The sequence below is a fragment of the Sus scrofa genome, chromosome 1 (genome assembly GCF_054392235.1).
Source record: "Sus scrofa isolate SSC_HxYL_T2T_F1_AM1 chromosome 1, Sscrofa_HxYL_maternal_Yorkshire_Landrace_v2.0, whole genome shotgun sequence".
NCBI classification, from domain to species: Eukaryota; Metazoa; Chordata; class Mammalia; order Artiodactyla; family Suidae; genus Sus; species Sus scrofa.
In genome coordinates, this window is record NC_139383.1 from 238,443,641 (window position 1) to 238,465,168 (window position 21,528).

A 21,528-nucleotide genomic window follows, 5' to 3' on the forward strand; every position below is an offset into this window, starting at 1 on the left:
CTCTAATGCCAGGTTACAGCCCTGGCCGCCTCAGGCACCACTGTGCTAGCTCCCCTCCCCTTGCCTTCAAGCGGATCCCCCGTGGTCCCAGCCCCTCCAAGAGCTGCGGGGCGATGATTGGCGGCGACGCTGACAGGAGGCGGGGCCTGGAAGTCTCAGCCAAACCCGCCCTCGCGTATAAGCCCCTTCTCGGCTCTCTCTCTCCATCTCTCTCCTCTTTCTCTCTTGCTCCCTTCCTCCCTGTAACTGAACAGTGAAAATTCACATTGTGGATCCGCTAACAGGCACAGATGTCATGTGAAAACGCACATGCTCTGCCATCCACACCGCCTTTCTTCCTTTTCTTTCTGTTTCCTTTTTTTTCCTTGCTCCTTCTCCCTCTTCTTTGTAACTAACAAAACCACCACCAACTCCTCCTCCTGCTCCTGCCCTTCCTCCTCTTCAGTCCAAGTGATCACAAAAGAAATCTTCTGAGCCGGAGGCGGTGGCATTTTTAAAAAGCAAGCACATTGGAGAGAAAGAAAAAAGAAAAACAAAAGCAAAACAAAACCTAGGCACCAGCCATTCAGCACATTTTTTTCACCCTTCCTGAAAACAAACAAACAACCAAACAACCATCAAAACAGTCACCACCACCATCATCAAAACTGTTAACATAGCAGCGGCAGCAGCGACAAACGTCACCCTCCGGCCACGGCGTCCACCTAAAGGGATGGTTTTCCGGGTGGAACAGCTCTTCGCCGACCACCTACTTCACTTGTGCTGAGAGGGATTTTTGGGCTCTCCGGGGTTTGGGCTGGGAGCAGCTTCATGACTACGAGGAGCGGAAGAGCGGCCACACCATGCGAGGTAAGCAAGCCCGGGGCACGGTGCTTCGCCGGTCCGGCCAACTCCAGCCAGATGGGTGATGGGGGAGGGGAGCGCACTCAGCCGAAGAGGAAAGAGGTTGGCGGGGCGCAGTTTCTGAGTTCGCGTTCGCAGGTGGGCTGCAAATGGCCTGGGCGTATAAAGTTGTGGGAAGGTGTTGATGCCTCTCGGGAGTTCGGAGGGACACTGGAGGGCGGTTTTGGGGGAAGGGGTTGATGCTAGTTGCTTCCTCCCAGTTTCTGAGTTGCACAGAACCATTTTGGGGTTTCACTCTCTAGAGGGAGAACTAGGAAAGGGATGTCTCTCGGCAGAAGCCACTAGAAGCGCCGGGCGCACGGCCGTCGCCTGCCCGGGTTGGTCGCGTGGGGCGCACAGGCAGGCGGCAGAGAGGCGGGTACTCAAACACTCCAGGTTACGCGAGACCCACCAGCGTCCAGGTCAGCGGACATGTCCCTTCGTGGGAGTGGTAGAAGAGGAGGCAGTGTCGTATATGTAGACGCAGATTCCAGGATCGTCCCCCTGCGCGCGTCCTTCGCACCGCCGCTGCGCCCTGCCAGGTCCGCGTACCCGAGCCCGCGCGGCCCTGAGACAAGCGCCATCCAGAAAAAGTTGTGCGGAGAAAGTTCCAGAGGATAAAAGCCCGCGCTAACAGCTACAGGAAAGGCTCCTTTATCAAAGGGCAGCTCCGGGAGGCGGTTGTGGTTGAACCCTCAGGCCAGGACCCCCAGCTGCGGCGGTGACGGCAGCAGCAAGGCAGCGGCAGGTCTCTGGGGCGAACTGGAGGCCGAGGGGCGACGCTCCGGGGACCTGGAGCAAGGCACCTGCTCAGGCTGCACTTTGGGCTGCGGAGCAAATGACCAGGCCTGTTTTAGAGTCACTTTGTCAGTCTCTTCCCCTGCGGTGCCAGACCTTCAGGTTTCCTGCATGCTGCGCCCAGACTTGCTCTCCTCTACTTTCCGCTTGGCCACAACTTCACTTTTCTGGGAGAGCCAGCCGGGTGCCCGCGTGCCATGGAAATGTAATTGCAAGCCTCTGAGCACCTGCCCCCCACCCCACAGTTTTTCTTCCTGGCCATTCTGCATTTCTTGTGGCAGGGCTGGGACTCTCCTCTCCTCTTGGCTGGCCCTTCAGGGTCCTGACAACAAAGTTGGAAAAGGTCAGCTCAGACCTTCCTACTCGCCCTCACCCGGTGCGACAGGTGGGCTAGACAAGAAAAACTTGCAAGAGTTGGGCTGAGAGTAACACTGGTCTCCTTCCACCGGGCTCCTACCCATACCTGGAGAGGACAGCGGGCATGCTCCCCTGCTCCACTTGCAGTGAGCCCTGAGCCTAGACTCTATCACAGAAACTGGGTTAGCCAGCAAGGCGCTGGGACATAGCAGGAAAGGGAAGGAGGAGGAACAGAGAAGCCATCCAAGGAGGTGGGTGGGAGGGAGGTAGCTGAAGCTAAGGGACAGGGACTTCCTGGTGGGATGGTCTTGACTGACCCACATACTGGTAGTGGGGGCCCCATGAGTGGGAGCTTGTTCCAGTTTTGTGTTGGGGGTTTGGTTGGGGATTTGGTCATGTCCTTCTCCACCCAGAGTCTTTCAATAAACTAAACTTGGGTAATTGGTGAGTGTAGAATCTTCAAAATAGAAGCCCTGGTCTTTTTCTCTTTTTTTTTTTTTTTTTTGTCCAGTCTCACCACCATCCTCTTGTCTTTCAGTTTCCCCTGCTTCTGTCGAGCCAGCCAGTTTGTCCATTCCCTACTCCTCCCCTTTCAATCAGTATTCTTCCTATAGCTGAGTTCTTATGTTCTGCAAGTCTGAAACCATGTGCTTCCTAAGCTCCAACCCAGCACTAGGTGGGCTCAAAAGCTGCTCATTCTCCCCTTAAACTGTAGAAAACTGAGGAGTGTAGGTCATGAGAGGGTTATAGTTTGAATGCACTGCTCCTGATGGAGGAGTTTGCCAAGAACAGTCTGTATTTGCCAAAGCACCAACTTAGAGGACTCAAGAAGCTCGAAGCTAGAAAGGTTGAAAGCCAGGTGGTTCCTCCTGCTCACCTGGATAAAGCAGTGGAAGCCTACACCCACTACCCCCACCTAGAGGGTTCTAACTTAAGGTGGCTCTCAAGTAGCCTGAGGAAATGAACTGGAGAAAAATCAACCTAAAGAAGGTGGACAAGTCCTCTTCACCTTCTGGACTTTCCTTTCTCGACCCGCACCTTACTGTCTTCTGCCAAATCTTCACATTTCCTGCAGATTGTGTTCATCCTTGTTTAAGGATGGAGAAAAGGTCGAGGCTAATCAGACATCTTGTGGGAGTCAGTATTGAACTTGAGTGTGAACTTGAGAAGTGAGAGCAGAAAAGAATCAGCTTTCTCTTGTGTTTAGGCTACTAAGCAGCCTATACTGGGCGGGGGGGGGGGGGGGGAGTGTGTGTGTGTGCGGTTTTTGAACTAGGCTTTACAGTGTGCCCACTCCCTTTCTACCCATACACGGTGGGCACACACACGCCGCCCCCTCCCCCACCCTGCATTCCCAGGTGGTCCCAGTCTGTGCCTCAGCTTAGGCTACACATTTTGCATTCAGCATCTTATGAGTCAGGGCACTTTGTGCAACACAAACTTGGTCCAGGATTGAAAGATCACCCTGAGGAACAAGCCAGCAAACCCACCCCCGACCCAGAGCCTCCACCTCACCCCCACCAGGTCTAGGATAGTTAAAAGACTTTATCCCAAGGAAAGCTCTGTGGTAAGAAAGGGGTTAAGAGGCACTGATCTTTAGGTCATTGTCCTGCCCCATGGCTGAACTGTGTCTGGTCCCCAACACTGGCTTACGCTGGGCTGGCCTGGGGCGGACAAGGTTGTATTTGATGGCGCGCAAAGCATTTCACCCTTTGTCTGCTAGAGGGTACCTACCACGTGAGGTCTAGAGATGCCACTTTGTAGGTTGCTTTATTAAAAAGAATAACTTCCGAATGCATAGGTGAGAAATAAGGGAGCTGAGGTGCAGGTTTCTAGACTCCTTCCCGAGAAGCCTGCCAGCTGTTATTACACAGGGGCACCGAAATGGTCGGATTTTCAGCCCTGCCTCTGCTAAAAACCCTGCTTCCAAAAAACAGGGGCACAGATGTCCTTGCAATCAATAGGTGATTGTGGCTCTGGCGGATTAGAAATCTGGTTTTATGCTTGCCGTAAACAAGGATAGGGCTTGGCTTTTTTAAAGCCCAGTTTTCATCTATTATTTTCAGGTAGTTAATTTTTATGAACTGCTAACTTTAGAAAAGAAGCAGCTTGCTCTCAGAGGTATGGCAAACCTTGGAAAGTCTGGAGCCCTGAATGTCCTGCTGGCCAGGCCTTTACATTTCCTAAACAAGTCCTAGATCTTAAATTCTTCCAAAAATTCCAATTAAATATTTCTAACCAACAATCCACCTCCCACAATTATAAAGTATGGCTGGAAAGACATCCCTGCCAGTATCCATTATTAATTGTTTATTAAGTAATTATCAGTAAGCCGTCTTTATATTCCAGGGTAAGTAAACATTCAAACAGTTTAAAGAAAAATCCTAAAGCTGTATTTCAAGTATTGTTGAAAAAATATATGGCCAGAAAAAAATTTTTTTTCCTAGATTGTTCCATCTTGGGACTCTCTCCTCTCCCCACTTCTAATACCCTGAGTGAATTTGTAACAAGTATTTGGACACAGAAGGCCTAACATCCTGGACTTATGGGATACATATTAGTATCATGAAGACTCTTAACTTCTCTGTATTTTCAGATAAGCAGGAATTGGGAAACCAAGATGGAAATATAAAGGGAGAATTTTAGTTGAGCAGCATATCTCATAAACATGGGGGAATCCAAGATTAAAACTTCTTTGCAGCATTCATTAAATCTCAGAAGTCCTGGATTTTCCATCAACAGCAATTTATAATTTATAATAATTTATAATTTAATTTATAATAATTTATTATAATTTGCTATACTGCTTAGAAAACCCTTTAAAGATTTCTTAAATCATTATTAAAGGGGTTTATGTGAAGTTTTACTTTAAAACGAACATTTATTTTATACTCGATCAAAGGAAATGACCACATTTGCTTATTTTGATAACAATTTGTTAGATACTAAACTGTTAACAACCTTAAAAGCAATTATTCATGTATGCATTCAATGCAGACACATTGTATTTTAAATTTAAATGCTTCAGATTCATGAAACCTAATTTTATAGCAGCAAAGATTTTCAGCATCAAGAAAATACCAAGTTCAAGGTTGGTCTTCATGAATGACACTGGAAATGTTTTTTCTTTTTTGTAAAAGTAGCATATACAGAATTGTCACCAGGATTTTTAAGTGATTCAATACCAAAAGTTTTCCTAGATAAAAAGACACGTGAACTTTTTCAACTTTATATAATTTTTATACTTTTTGATACAATAATCCTAAGAAATAAAAGTTTGAATCATAATGCATTAACTAGATTTTATCACTGCAATGAGTAATATGCCTCTTATTTAAAGTATGTATTATAGCCTTTAATTAATACCGACTTAAAATTATCCTAGTAAATTATCATTTTAAAATTCTATATATGAGGATCTGCTGCTGTTGTGCAAATTTTTAAATAAAATGAGGTTTTAAATTGTGAGCAATAACATTTGTGACACTGCACCTTGGAGAAATCTAAACCTCACAGATAATTATTTGAAGAAATAGTAGAATTAATGCCAAAGTTAAGACCATTACATTTTGGCCCGATTGAAGCAAATCAGAGGTTATTAACACATATGTTGTTAGTATAGAAGTTATTAGTGATTGAGCTAACTTGAAATATATATATTTTTATCATTCTAGTATTATGAAAAGAATTTCTTAAGACTAAATAATTTCTGTCATTTTCATAAAGACAATAAAAAGGCTTTAAATTATACTGCAATTAATGTTACGTAGTTAACATTAACAAAACATCTTATTGTGATGTTAAAATATACAGAAAACTAAATGTTGGGAATGGACATTGTGCTTGATAATTAATAAAGGTTTTAAAAATTCTAGATGTAGTTTTTCCATCCAGTCATTCTTATCTAAAGGACAGAAATTAAGTAGACAAATGAAATAAATCTTTGATAATGTAATGAAAAATGACCTTTGATAAAATGAGCACTGTACACATAAAGTATTATTCCTGTAATTTTGTAATCATCTTCCAATTACAGCTTCTTGCAAATATTTATCTTACTTTGAATAGAATCTCTGACTTAACAGAATTTCTAACAGATAATAGCAGTCTTTGGAGGCGTCTGTTGATACACACTGATACACAATATGTATATGTATGTGCCTATAACCACCCACTCAGGCAAGAAGAATGAATATTTGAGAGAGAAAATCATTCTTATCTTTGCCTTCACAACCCAGACTTCCAAATTCAAACATATTTAGAGAAAGAGAAGAAACTTTCTAGAGCATTCAAAAAGAAATAAATATATGTGGTATTTAGTCACATAAAAAGGAAACTGTTAATAGCGTTTATCTACAAATAATCTACACAAAACTCCATTATACTACCTAATGATAATTAGAGGAAAAAGAAATCAAAGAATTTAGGACTGCCAAATAAATAAAATATTCCCTCTCAAATTAAGCAACAAACTCATACATAACAAGGCTTATGCTATGAATTAGAAGGATGTCTCCTTTGTAGCACAAGACAAAGGGAGCATAGAGGAATAAATATTGATTGAACTAATCATCTGATGAATAGAAATGAGATTTACCAGTGCACCAATATAATAGGCTATGTTAACTAGTTCTTTTATAGCGCATATGCTGCCCTTTCAACCTTTGACCCCATCCATTTCAATTCTTAATGAGGGAAACCACAGGTGTTATAACGGTATTTATAGTGAATCAAGCTAAATATAATAACCCTGTGGTTAACTAATGGCATTGGGGGGTGGGTTCTTATGAAAGGAAATATTGTGAACATAGTTTCACAAAATTATTAGGCATTGCAAGATAGAATTTTGGCTTGCTCTGTTCACCTTTAAAATATATCCATGTGGCCATCAATATTCCAAGTCCTAGATTTGTTGTCTGTATAAGTGGGAGTTAAAAATAATGTTCAACATATATTTTACCTACATTGTGTAATAGCTTGCATAATAAGCATTTAAAACATTTAAAAAGAACTCTTAGAAGTTCTAGTATTTTATACTAAATGTAACATGCATTTTTCTTGGTTAGTGATTATTTTATAACTATTAGAAATAGAATTTTCTTTATAGTAATTATTATAATGTTATGCTAAATTTCATTTTAAAATTAAATTGGGACTTTCTTGGCTTAGGCATGTTCTTACGAAGGTCAAAATAGACAAGTTACTTTTTTATTAGAGTATAATTAATTCACAGTGTTGTTCTGCACAACATTGTAAATCAATTATACTTTAATATTTTTTTTAATTTTAAATAAAAAATAAGCTACCTTTTGCCAAAACATGAGGCTAAAAACTTTTTCAAAAAAATATTTTTATAAAGAAAGTAATTTCCCTTGATTTAAGCTTCACCTCTGCGTAGTGAATATTTTAGTAACTGGCTGGGCACTAACTGTGTCAATTATTTAACTAAAAGAGTATTCATTGGTGTCATTTGTGTGCATGCGTGTGTGTGTGTGTGTGTGTGTGATTAGTTGTCATATCATGTTGTCCTGGGTTATATTTCTCAAATTCAGTGGAATTTTAGACATTAGCCAAAAAAAGACGGCAAATAATCTGGTTGATTATTGAATTATTTTTTGTTACTACCCTGCTTCTTACTTTGTACTTATGTGAACCCAATATCTTGGTGCTGTAGGGCATATGAGAGATTTGGGATGCTTAAAGAAAACTGTTACATAGATTTTTATCCCATAGTAAATCCTTTTTTTCCAATGAATATTGCAGCAAGTCAATTTTAAATTATATTTTTTAAAGTGTTTGCATGACTACCAATAAAGCATTCTCCTTTAAAGACTGTTAACACCACCACCTGTATTTCATTCAGATTATGTTGGAATCATATGACAACAACAGATATGCAATATTTTAATATTGAATTAGAAGTACAAAAGGTACTCGCTGAATTGGGCATAAAATTATCTTTTAAAAAGGAAACAACAAAAGCTTTTTTAAAATGCCTTGGCATTTACAACCACTACTTGTCGTGAAATAAATGAACATTACTAGCTGCAAAAAAAATGTATAATATTATTTTATTTTAATCTTCTGACTATTTTTTTAATATCATTTAAAGTACAAATACCTCTCCTTCTTATTTGGAAATAACTGTGTTTATTTCTCCCCTGTTCTGAAAACTTTGTCAAATTCATTCATCAACTCATTTCTAGGAGTCCAAATTAAGATCTTCTCAAGTATAAGAACAAGACCATCTTCCTAAATGTTTCACTTTTTAGTTTTACTTTAAAAGGGAGAGACTCAACCATTTCAGCTTCTGCAGCCCTGCATATACTTGTGGAAATGTATGTGACTCACATTCATATATCCATGGTTTATTGAGCATCTACTCAAAGCAAGATGCAAAACTGAGCCCTAAGGATGCCCAAGTTGGTAAAACATACACTGGTGAGGTCAAAGCTATGATCAAAGTGAGCGCAGAACAGGATACAGTAGGGATGCTATCAGAACAACAGAATAGCTCTGACATGGGAAGTGATATTTCAGATGGGCCTCAAAAGATGAATAGAAGTCTGTCTTTTGGATAATTTGTCCATCGTAAATGAGGTTTATTAAATCGTTGTTTCTTGTATTTCCAGCTTGCCTTTTATAGTTGATACTATGTGAAATTTACTTTATGGAAGTAGAACTATTCCAAAAAGAACATATCCTGATGTAGAATAAGTAAAAGTATTATTCCCGAATAAAACTTGTACTAGTGAGTAATTTACAAGTGACAATTAAACAAAGAAAACCCTGAGGTAATTCTTAAATTACAAAAAGAAAATATATGGAAGGCAATAGATATCAGTGTGAGGAAGAATATAACTTCCAACAAAAAGTATCTTGGGAAAAAATATATATGTTCTTATACATTTGTTTTTATAAGAGAAATTCTTATCTTTCCAAAAGAAGGAAATCGCTGTTATGTAGTAAGCTTCATTTTCTTCAACATTTAAGGCATTATCCGAAAATAGTGATATCTGTTCTACAAAGTAACTTAAGTTATTAGATATCAGGGAGAATAAAATTAATTGAAGTGATAGGGTATGTTGGCAGTGAGCCATACTGATATTCAAACTTTTCCCTTCCACATACTTGGATATAAGATTGAACTCGGAAAATTAAAAGATCAATAGATAAATAGTCTTGCTGATTTTTGAGTTATTCTCTCCTTTAAGCATATTGAAAGAAAGAAAATTCCTGGACTCCTAGACAGTAACAGGAATGTGAATGTGAGAAGCAACTATTTGCTGTCTCCATCTTCACACTATCTATAGGTGAAGCACTGATCAGGCTGAAAAAAAATGTATCCACTGCACTTCACAATTAGGCTCTTCATTTTGAAACGATAGTTTGGCATTTGTCTTATACATTAGCTTTTGTGAGCTTAGTTAACTTGAACCCTCATACTAAAGTCTAATCTACTCTGAAACACTGTTGAGATCAAGTTTCTGAGCCTACAAGACTGAAAACCAGACCCTGGGCTAGGGAGAACTCACCAAGTAAATGTCACCAATTAGAGACTTCAAAGCAGCCAAATCGCTGCTCTTGGTCGTAACCTTCCATGTTAGCATAAACCTCATCCTCAGATTTCTCCTCGGTGAACAAGACCATATAGTCATCCAATTTCAGTCTTAAAAAATAGATATATTTTTTAAAAATACGGAGTATTGATCAGAATTTACTAGACTAAGGAATAGTACTTTTTTTGTTGTTGAAACATATCCTCACAATATAATGGCTATTGTACCTAATCTGTGTGTTTCATGGAGCTAGAAGAATTCAAAAAGTGGCTTACTGACCCTATTTTTGAGACCTTTCTAAAAAGTTGAAAGGTTGGAAGACAGGGCACAGAAAGGCCTCTCTAACTTTTAGAAGCTTTGATTGAACAGTTTTTAAATAAGGCAGCTAGTGTTCTGGACACTCCCTTCCTCACTTACTGTAGTTTCTCTGATGCCCATCTCTGATGTCATGTGTTATGTAACAGTGGACACATATGCCCACTTCATGTTATGCCCAGGCAGTGTGCTTTTCTGGATGATAAATGTAGACTGAACCTTTGGAGAACAGTGGTTTACTTGAATGTTGTATGTAATATGAATCTAGATGTTTTACTCTGGCTTTTATTGAAATATGCCTAGTGCTTAGTAAACATTAAACCACTCTTTTGATCTTTCCACTAAAAAGGCTATTTAAAGACAATCTTGTTAAATAGGATCAGTATACAGTTTTGCCTGTAATTAATTCTGAGGATATGAAATTAAGACAGGAGTACTATTTTTATTTGCCTAAATAGTGTAATGAAAATAATTGAAACTAGTAGTTTATCAAACCACATTTTAAAAATGTTAAATTTCACCTGTACAAAGTGTTTCATAAAGATTCCATGACAATGGATTAGCATAAAAACCCATATTACAAGTTGCCCAAGTAAAATTTCATTATAGGGCTTGAACCAGAATGAACACTCAAGCCGTAGGTTACTGTCCAGCCACTGCTGGCTGCTAGATTCCAGAATCAAACAATAACGCACAAGTTTACAGAACTTAGGCATTTGAGTTTTTAATGAGTAAATGATTGTCGTTATCATTATCAGGTCAAATAATAAAATTATTACAAACAGCATTTCCTATCAACTTGTACATAAGTTGTGCCTGGCAGATAGTAAAGGAATTAGACTTTTTTTTAAAAAGAGAAGAAACCTTGTTCCAAATTTCCACAGTTGTTGAATAGGAGCAAATGCCTCACAGTCTGGTTGAATAGAGGAACATTTGTTCAGGAAAAACACATTGTATCATTAAGGTGCAGTGCTTCTTGACAATAATTTTTAAAAATATTTTGAATATATTCATGTAGAAATTTTTAGGATCCTAACCTATTCATCAGTTTGCTTTAAAATTGAATTTATAACAAATGGTCCAATATTCTGTTTTTTCCTTTTAAATGCTGACTACTTTTAAAAGACAAATTCTAAGGACTCTCACCATTGCATGTATATCTTCACCCTTGTCTTTAAAAAAAAAAAAATAAGTACCAAAGAAATAGGGTTTTTGGAGTATCTTTCCAAGGACAGCACAGAAATATCAATAAGAATGCTGCTAAGGTAGCATTAATGCCCTCCCAATTGTGTTTTTGTTTTATTTTATTTTGTTTACTAATATTACTAAAAGTTATGCCAGGCACCCATGTCAAAATTAATTAAAATTTATTTTATTCATTTTAAAAAAATTCTTTTGTAATGAAATAAATTGTGAATTTCTTTGCACTGAAATTTCATTAATGATTTTCTAAAGGTTATCTAACATGGTTGACATGAGTATTAATTTAAAGTCAAAGATAGACTTTCTTTTATTATAATACAATGACCAAAAATAAAAATAATATATGTTACAAAGTTGTAGATGACACCCCCCGATAGTGGATCAGGTTTAAATGTGATTCAACAAATCTTGATTACTGAATACTTACAATGTATAAGAAGCAGTGCCCTCTAAGATAACAGTCTCAGGCACAACAAAAGTGGCTTTCTTATAAAATTCCTAAAGAATTCCTTAGACATTGAAATCCTTTGAATTTCTCAAATGTCCAGTGTTTGTGTATATCCCTTTTTCCAAATGAGGAAATAGATGACTTGTCCATAATTACTTGTTAAAAGAAGTTGAGACCAGATTTTGACTTCATTTAAGGACTTTTGACTCTCGAGTACAGTTTTATTTTCATTACTCTATGCTTTCTCTCTTAGGCTGTACTGTTTTTTTTACCATCCCTGCACCCACACTAAGACATTACTAATCAGTTATAACATTGATACTTGTTTAGTCCAAATGCAATCTGCACTACCATTTGACCAGTATTGACCCTCAAGATAACACTTTTTTTTTTGATATAATGATTTTTTTTCCCATTATAGCTGGTTTACAGTGTTCTGTCAATTTTCTACTGTACAGCATGGTGACCCAGTTATACATACATGTATACATTCTTTTTTCTCACATTATCATGCTCCATCATAAGTGGCCAGACGTAGTTCCCAGTGCTATGCAGCAGAATCTCATTGCTAATCCATTCCAAAGGCAACGGTCTGCATCATGGACTTGGAGAATAGACTTGTGGTTGCCAAGGGGGAAGATAAAACTTTTTACCAAAACTCTCATGAATGTTTTTACCATACAAAGAATGTACAATAATATAGTAAAAACATATTTCATCCAATCACAAGATCCTCTTGGGCAAAACATAGTTCTCCACAGTTTTCATTACTAAAATAGTGATCATGACTTTTACCCCCCAAAATTAAAATAAGTATTATGGAAAATAATAGAAGCTGTCCAGTAAAAATAATAACAAAGTATATATATATATATATAATATATAGTATATATATATAATTATATATTATAATATATATAATATATAGTATATATATATAATATATATATAAAATAATAATAAAAATAATAACAAAGTATATATATATATAATATATAGTATATATATAATTATATATTATAATATATATAATATATAGTATATATATATAATATATATATATTATAAGTATATTATATATATATAATAACAAAGTATATATATAAAACATAATTACTCCATTGAAGATTCAAAAATTTAATTTTATAAAATCATACATGTCTCCTTTTACATAGATTTCAAATGTTTAGTGAAATTGCATATTTATAGATGTTTCCTCCAGAAAGATCCTGACCTATTTGCATCTACTTTAAGGAATGAAATAATTTTGTGGGAAGTAGGCTATAAAGACTATTGATGACTAAATATGAAATTCCTCTTACTTCAAAAATGAACATGCAATTGCCTAATAGTTTATAGGTTTAATCCACTCATTTGTTCCTCAACTTGTTAATTCTCTGCTCTGGTTTTTATGTTTGTTAAGAGGAGGGTTATCTATCTTTGGCCATAAGCATTTCAAGCCAAGGAATGGGTTGAATAGTTAAGCATACCACCATTTACCTGAGTTTAATTAATTTTGTCTGATGGATTGGCTGGGATTGAAAGTCTTGTCAGCACACCATTTATATCAAAGGCTTATTATCATCCTATCCAATTCTGTGTTTTGTATAAGCATAAAATATTTTCTTAAGGAAAGAACCTTGACAGTGTTAAGAGGGTGCCATGTCTAATTGTGCCCAGCAATATACAGAAAAAACCAATTAAATTTGACATTAATTCTTAATAAATGAAGAATTCTGCTCCTCCTTAACAATATTGCAATTTAATGTGTTTTGCATATTGGCTGAACATCATATTCCTTACATCAACCATTTATATGGTTAATATTTATGCTTTCACATTAAGTTCATTCACACTTTTTTAGAAGCACATTAGTCCACCGTTATTGATTTTTCAAGCCTCTTTCGTATAAGCTGTGCTGTACAAACATAACTTGAAACACCAACCCTACCCTGTCATTTATTCTCCAGGACTCAAATTGATCTTATTTTATAATGGTCCTGACTGCCACAACTCGACTAAATTTGACCACAGATACTATTAGAAAGAAAATGGACTGCATCAAAATGTGCACAAGGTTGTCTTCCTCTTATATTTAGTATCTGGCATGTTTAATAATATTACACTGGGGGGAAGTGTAGGCTTATCTCAGGTGATTCTCTTTGTTTTACCTCCTATAAAATACCTTCAAGCTTGCTTTATCTTTTAGAAATAGTGGAATATTTCTTCATACTCATTAATTCTGTCAGTCTTTGCACTGTAGCTTCTCATAAGGAAAATCCTGGAAACATTTTTAAAAGGAATTTTGTAAACCTGGGAGGAGCTGACAGATGCAGTGTCATCTCTTTATAAATATAATTGCAGGTAAAATTGAAAATATGGCCTTGCCTGAATTCAGTGTTCTATAGTTCTCAGCAAGCTTCTGTAAACACCTTCTGAGTGACCTACACAGCAGTCTTGGGAGATATGCAGGACAACTATAAATAGGAATGTGTCTTGGGTAGTGAATCCAAAAGAAATCCGGTATAAACAGAGTGCTTTTTAAAAGTTTAAAAATGCAGTTTAAGTACCTTAAAAAAAGTCCCCTGAAACATAAAACAATTTTTTTATTAAAAAGAGGAGCTATAGGGAATTCCCATTGTGGCTCAGGGGTAACAAATCTGACTAGTATCCCATGAGGGTGCAGGTTAGATCCCTGGCCTCATTCAATGGGTTAAGGATCCGGCAATGCCATGAGCTATGGCTGTGGTACCCCTAGCCTGGGAACTTCCATGTGTGCAGGTGTGGCCCTTTAAAAAAAAAAAAAAAAAAAAAAAGAGGAGCTATAAGTGGCTAATGAACAATCAGAAAGAAAGATCTCAACTTCACTTATTAAAGAATTAAAACAATATTAGTGGCATCTCCACCTGTCACATTGTAGCAGGGTGTGACAAACTGGACATCCTCATATGTTGTAGTAGATGTTTATACTGGTATAGTCATTGAGCCTAAACCCTTAAAATGGTCATACTCTTCAGGCCAGTAAATCACCTTCTGGGAATCTTTCCAAAGGAAATAAACTAAAGTGTCAAAAGAATTTATACCTAAAGTCTTCTACCTAAAGACTTGTTATAGCCTCATCATATTTCCAACAATATAGGGAAACTTTGTTGCAATACACTCTGTAGCACACTTTCATTTAGTAGGTCCTCACTGTTTTACTAGTGTGTACTCATCATTAATGTGCTTCACTAGTATTAAATGTTTATATGTACTTGACAATGTGTTTTAGGTTCTAGGGATAAAATGGTGAACAAGAAAGACATCATCCCAGTTTCCCCTAAACCTAAAGACAAACAAAAAGATAGAATGCAAAATTGTATGTATTGTATGATTGAAATTTTATAAAATGCGTAAAAAAGAAATTAAAGAATACATATAAAATGTTAAAAGTTACCTCAAGGTACTAGGATTTCAGGTAATTATTTTCTTATGCTTTTTATATATTTTCAATTTTTTCCACACATTCTCTGAAGATCAGTCTGTAAATAAGTGTCATAATGAATGCTCAATTACTCTGGCATAGCAGTAAGGCTGTCCTTTATCTATGACTCATTATATTTTAGCTTATCCATTTGCCTGAGGTCAGCTCACATGATAATAAGGTTAAGGTTGACAGCTTAATGGCTCATTGAGAAAATTAACTTACATAATATTTGCACAACTATTCACTCATTCATCACCAAACTTTTATCAAAAACCTATTATACACCAGCCATTCTTCTAAGTGTTGAAGATACAAGGGTGAATAAAATTCAGTACCATCCTCTGAAGAGCTTAGAGTCTAGTCTTCTTGAAAGCCATACGCTATAATTCACAATAAGGACTATACATAGTTGTAATAATAATGACAACAACATGCAGTTAAAAAAACCTTTCTCCATCATTGGGAAAAGAAGGGGTCTGCTTTATTAAATTCATATTAAGAGTAGGTTAACATTGCCCTTTTTGTCTCTGAAGGCTCATATTAATGTGAGAAATATATTACTTCCAATGTTGAAGGAAAGGTCAAATAGTCATGTTGAAAAATTAATCCATTTGCCTTCATTTTTCCTTCAATAAACTAGCCCATATTTATCTCTTGACAACACTGGGGGATGGGGGAGCTTTGCAACCCCTAGAGATGTTAAAGAACATCAGTGCAAACATACTCAAATCTCAAAATAGAAGAAGCTAGAGGATGAATTGATTCCTACTGCTGGGACTGTGGGAAGATTTTAAATTATCCCCATACTTTGAGATAGATGAAGAATCTCCATTGGCCCTTAAGACCTTTGAAAACTCCTTGGTACTTAGCAGGGAAGAATTCAAATATGATGTTCCCTGCTAATGTTGTCTTCATTTATGGGTACTTATCCCCCTGGAGCAGTGGTTCAAAACAGGCAGTGATTTTGCCCCCAGGAGATATTTGGCAATTCGGGAGTCATTTTTGTTTGTCACAATTGGAGAGGTGCATCTAATATGTAAAGGTCAGGAACATCTGGCTTATTGAGATGTTGTTCCTTGAAATATTTAATTTTATATGTAGTAAATATAAAATTTGTAATATAATTGTGTGATTTTGATTGACTGTGATTTAGCAGTAATGATAACAATAAATCAATACAAAAGGAATGTTAAAACTCAGAATTCATGTTCATAGGGAAAAATATTAAGTTTACATAAAGTTTTTTGTTGCAAAGAAGTATAACCAGGTAATTAATAAAAAACTTTCAAACATGAATTTTTTGACATTAAAATAAAATTCTGTGGGTGGAGAATATGGAAGTATGAATTTAGGAAAAATATATTTAGAAAATATTCTGTTTAAGAAGAGCTTATTTATGATTTTCTTTCAAATGTTTGGTATAGATATGAAAACATTTTGAGATTTAGATTCCATTAATTTATTTGAAAACCAATTCGTCAGTTTATTTTAAAGTATAAAACCTAAAATGCCTCAAATTATTTATAGTCTGCTTTTACAATAGTTCTAGATTGAAGGGGAAGCTCTAGGCCCCAAACTCTTAGTCCATGGTGGTCCTTCAGTGTTTTTTTCGGGTCCATATTAACCCGGTATCATGATTTCTTAGGAAATTCCTTAGATTTAGTACCTAGGCAACAACTAAAATTTTAAACAAGAATAACCTTTTCTTCATTAATTTTTCCTAGAAAACTAGGCATGATCATATCTGAGAGGCTTTGGACAATAACCAACTATTTATTTCACCCAAGTGTCTAAAGTGCCAGTTCTCTGTAGAAGTTCTAGATGACTACCACCCTCAGAATCAGCTACCATGAGATAGAAGCAATATCTTACCCAAAAAAGAGGTGCTTCAGTACTTTCTACTAGACCAGGGTTCTGAGAACTTTTTATTTTAACATCCCAGGTAGTAAATATTTTAGACTTTATTGCCCATACAGTCTCTGTCGTAACTACTCAACTTTGATATGGTAACACAAAAGCAACTATATTCACTATATAAATGGATAATCATGGCTGAGTTCCAAGGAAACTTCACTTACAAAAGCATGTGGCAGGCTAGATTTTGGTGGACACTTGTTTGCAGACCCCAACACTGGTCAAGTCCCTGAGGACAGGATCCATATCTTATTGAACTTAGTATTCCCATCATCCATCACAAAAATCCAACATCCAATAAATGTTGAACAAATGAGTGAAAGTGTTCAAGACTTAAGGGGATAACAGTATTTTTAAAATATGCTAAAATACAATGCAGTGCCAGGCAGCTTGGCCACATTTTCGTAGAATGAATCTGCAGTGCATTATTTATATGCATTCCCATATTGAGTAATCAGTATTTAAGCATAACTCCATATATATTTATCTTCTTTACATTTTAACCCCTTGGCATCAGAATCTTTAAGTTCTCAACTCTAAGTTCAGTTATATTATGCATGTATCAGATGTAGCTGAGACTTCAAATTAATTATGGATGAGGAAAGGTAACTCAAAAAATGACCAACTAACTAACTGATAAACAAATATTTTGCATATCTGGTATATTCTAAGCATTATGTAATTGTTGGAAGTGATCCAATGAAGAAAATGTATTTATTAAAAAATAATTGCTGTGTAACACTTAATTGCCATGCTCCTGTCTAATTCTTAGCAAGTATTAACTCAGTTAATCTTCACAGCAAACTTATGATAAAACAGTCATTATTTTGTTCTTTTGATAGGTGAGGAAACAGGTACAGAAAGGCTAAAGTACTTGACCAAAGTCACATATCTAATAAATAACAAAACTGGGATTCAGATCCAGGTGGGCTACCTCCTGAGCCTATATTCTTAACCATTGCAAAATGCTCTCTTTTCTTGAGAAGTGAACCCCTGACGTTTCAAAAGAAGAGATGTGAGTTGACTAAAAATACAACACAGTGTGGCATTGTTAACTCCTATAACAAGCAAAAGCTAGGTGAGTTTAGACGTGACAAGGCTGATGCTACAGTGAGTAGGATTAATTTTATGGGGAATAACTAAAGGAAAACCTTCAAATTGTGTGGAATTTTATTAACAAGGTGCTTTCAGGTAGAAGGACAGAATAGACAAAAGCTTAGGGGTAGAATTGTAAGGCATAAATTGTATGTGAATACCACTTTAAATGAAACGGTGTTAGAAAAAACTAACATTTACTCTACTCTTTCTATGTTTCAGATACTGCATTAGGTCCTTGATCTCATAGGGGGCAATTTACAGACCCAGGCAGTTAATCAGGTTCCAGCCTAGCCTCTATTAATTATTATGTAACCTTGGGCAAATTACTTAACTTCTCTGTGCCTCAAAATTTTCGTAAAATTAAGATAAATATCTACATCATGGGGTAACTCTAAGAGGCATATTATATAAGTTAACATAATAAAATAGTTAGCATGATGCCTTGGTATTTAGTCCTCATTGAGTGGTTATTAGTATTCTTGAATTTTTATTATCGCAAACAAGTGAAACCTCTATATTGCAAATGAGAAAGCTGAGGCTGAAAGAATATCAAGTAAACATTTATAGCATATATATAATTTTCCAAATACAGAAGACTTCCCAGAGGGTTTTCATTAGGAAGTAGAGATTTGAGTAGATAGAGGAAAGAACTGAGAGATGCTGAAATATCAAGTGAAGAGTTTTGTTGTACTAAAATGAATTGAGACTGTTGAGCACCCAGTGTTCAGACTTTTGAAAAACTGAAATCTATGACTACTCCTTGTTTCAGATTTGTCTTTTGATGATTCAGGGGTCACTGGATGAAAAGAGGAGTCAAGCAGAAAGCAGAGAGGAGGTCTAGAGACTTGGTCAGGCGTATGCCAGTGTCAGCAGGCTTAGCTGACATCTCAGTTGCCCCCTAAAGCTTGTCTCATTGTAAGTGTCCTCACTATCACCTAACAGGTCCCATTATACCTGGTAATCGTGATTTCAAAACTCAGTGTTCACTGAATACAGCACCGAATGGAATTACAGAGAGGAAACTCAAGATTGTTATTATAGTTTGATGTTTTTTCCTTATATTTTTTACATATTTATATTTACATATTTATTTACATTTGTTTAGCACGATCTAGTTGAAAAACTTATAGACACAACATTTATCTAATATAAATTGCAAAATTTTCCCACATACAATCTCGCTGAATACTATTATATCTATGGTATTTTTTTTAAAGCTGTAGAGGATTTCATCTGTTCTTTGCAGGGAGTATTTTATGAAGGCGTTCATCACTTTTTAAATGGGAGCTGTCTAATATTTTATTTTGGTATATTTTACACATGCAACTTTTAAAGATTTATCAAGTATCTAAAACTGTTGAATCTTTCTTCTTCTTCTCACTAAAAGTTATACTTCCCGCTAGAAAAAAAAATTCTCAAAAGTTTCATCTGAATATACTTTCAAATACGCACCTGCAAAATGCATGTACAATCTTTAAAAAAAAATTCAAACTCTCCACTGTTTAATCTTAAAACAAATGAATGCTTGTTCACATTTTATTTTTTTATTTTTTTTAAGACTCCCACTAGGAGAGTGTCATAATTTCAATGGTGTTCTGTCATAATGGAAAGTACTAACAGAGAGAGATCTAAACTGTAAAACTTATACAACTTGTACTGTACTCAGCCCAACATCTTACAGCCTAATTAAATACAAACTGAGTCAGTTGGCAGAAAAGTACAGTGTTATGGTGCAGATATTAGCACCTTGTTAGCAGTCCAAAACCTGATTTCTCAGGCAGAAATTATTTCTGAATGCAAACTTTTATATAGATAAAAGCTGTAATGTCTGAAAGGTATTTGATAAACTTATATTTGAATCCAGAAAAAATAATGTTTTCTCTCTGGACACTTTTAATTTAAAAAAAAAAAAAAAAAAAAAACAGAGCTAGCCCAATACTCTTAAAAATAATGGGCAGGAGTTCCCATCATGGCTCGCTGGTTAATCCATGAGGACACAGATTCAATCTCTGGCCTCACTCAGTGGGTGAAGGATGGGTTAAGGATCCAGCATTGCCATTAGCTGTGGTGTATGCCAGTGCCTACATCTCCAATTCAACCCCTAGCCTGGGAACCTCTATATGTTGTGGGTGTGGCCCTAAAAAAAAAAAAGACAAAAAAAATAGTGGGCATTTCCCAAAACTATTATTCCTTGGCATTCAGTTTCCAGAAAAAAATAAAAATTTTAATGCCACAAGATCATTGATTATGTAAAGTGTGAAGTCCTATGTTTCCCTGGTATTTATCTATACTTCATCATCATCATAGCTAATTCTTATTGATTATTTATTATGTGCCAGGCACTGTCTTAAGCACTTTATCTGATTGCCTCAGTTAATCAGCAGAATATGTCCTTGAAATTAATAGCAATTTTAATCCTCATTTCACAGATGAAGAAAATGAAGCATAGAGAGGTTAAGTAACCAAGTCACCCAGCTAGCTCTTGGAGGAGCTGGGGTTTGAATCCAGGTTTTCATAGCTATGCTATCCCTCCTTTCCATCACTCAGAGCTGCAGGATGCTGCAAGCTTTATTTCCTCCTCTTGATCTCTCTTGTCTGTCTCAGAGGCCCTTCCTAGTGTGCACAAACTTCAGAGGCCTCCTGGCCCTAGCCAACCCAAAGCTCATCTCTGTGAATGGTCTGGGGAAGTGATTGGATTCATCTTCTTCTTACACAGTATTAAAATCTCCCTCCTCAGCACCATTAGCAGAACATCAGGATTGAGAGGATGATCATTCACAGTCACTTGAAAACATGTCCTTCTACTGTAAATATGCATTTTAAAAATAGCCAACAATAACCATACACTGTGCCTGGCCCTGAGGCAAACTGTCTTAATTTGAGAACATGTAGCTCACACTCAAGTGCAAGCAGCATCCAACACAGTGACAATTTGCTGTCTCACAAAAGACAGACTATCTTCTGGGGATTCAGTGCAAAGTGTTCTAGAATTTATCCAGGAGGCATTGTGCTGCTCCTGGCTATGCATCCTTGGTAAGTCACCTCTTGGAACCTAACTCCTCATCTCTAAGATTGTCCTCAGGGTCCCTTGAGGTTTCAAAGTCCATGAGTGCATGCCTTTGAGGATAATGCCTTGCTACATTGTTACATTGTTAGTTCTCAGTTGTTTTATTTACTGAGGGATCGGGGGCTTTTATAGATTAAGTAGCCTTCCCCAAACCAAACAGGTATGAGGTGTGCACACTGGGATTCCACTTCAGGACCATGTGATTCCAAAATCCTGAACTGGAATATTCTTTGTGATTTTAAGATCCAACAGGTTTGTCACCTACCATGTGCTTAGACTCTAGCTAATTAGAATATAGTGAATTATTATCACATCCTAATTCATACACTATGCTAATGATACAATATTCATTAGAACTATAGTAAGGGTCACAGACATCAAAAGAAGCGTCTGACTGATCTTGAAGTCTATTATAAAGTAT

The 21,528-nt window shown here is 36.7% G+C and overlaps 1 protein-coding gene across 2 annotated transcripts in view; it reads left to right on the forward strand.

The window, feature by feature from the left end:
• The first annotated feature begins 205 nt into the window (after positions 1-205).
• RORB (RAR related orphan receptor B) overlaps positions 206-21,528 on the forward strand; it is a 197,891-nt gene continuing 176,568 nt past the window's right edge. For both annotated transcript variants that reach the window (XM_021064932.2, XM_021064949.2), the window contains exon 1: positions 206-849. In XM_021064932.2, coding sequence (XP_020920591.1) covers positions 811-849 — 39 coding nt within the window. In that variant the 5' untranslated portion in view covers positions 206-810. The remainder of the gene's footprint in view (positions 850-21,528) is intronic.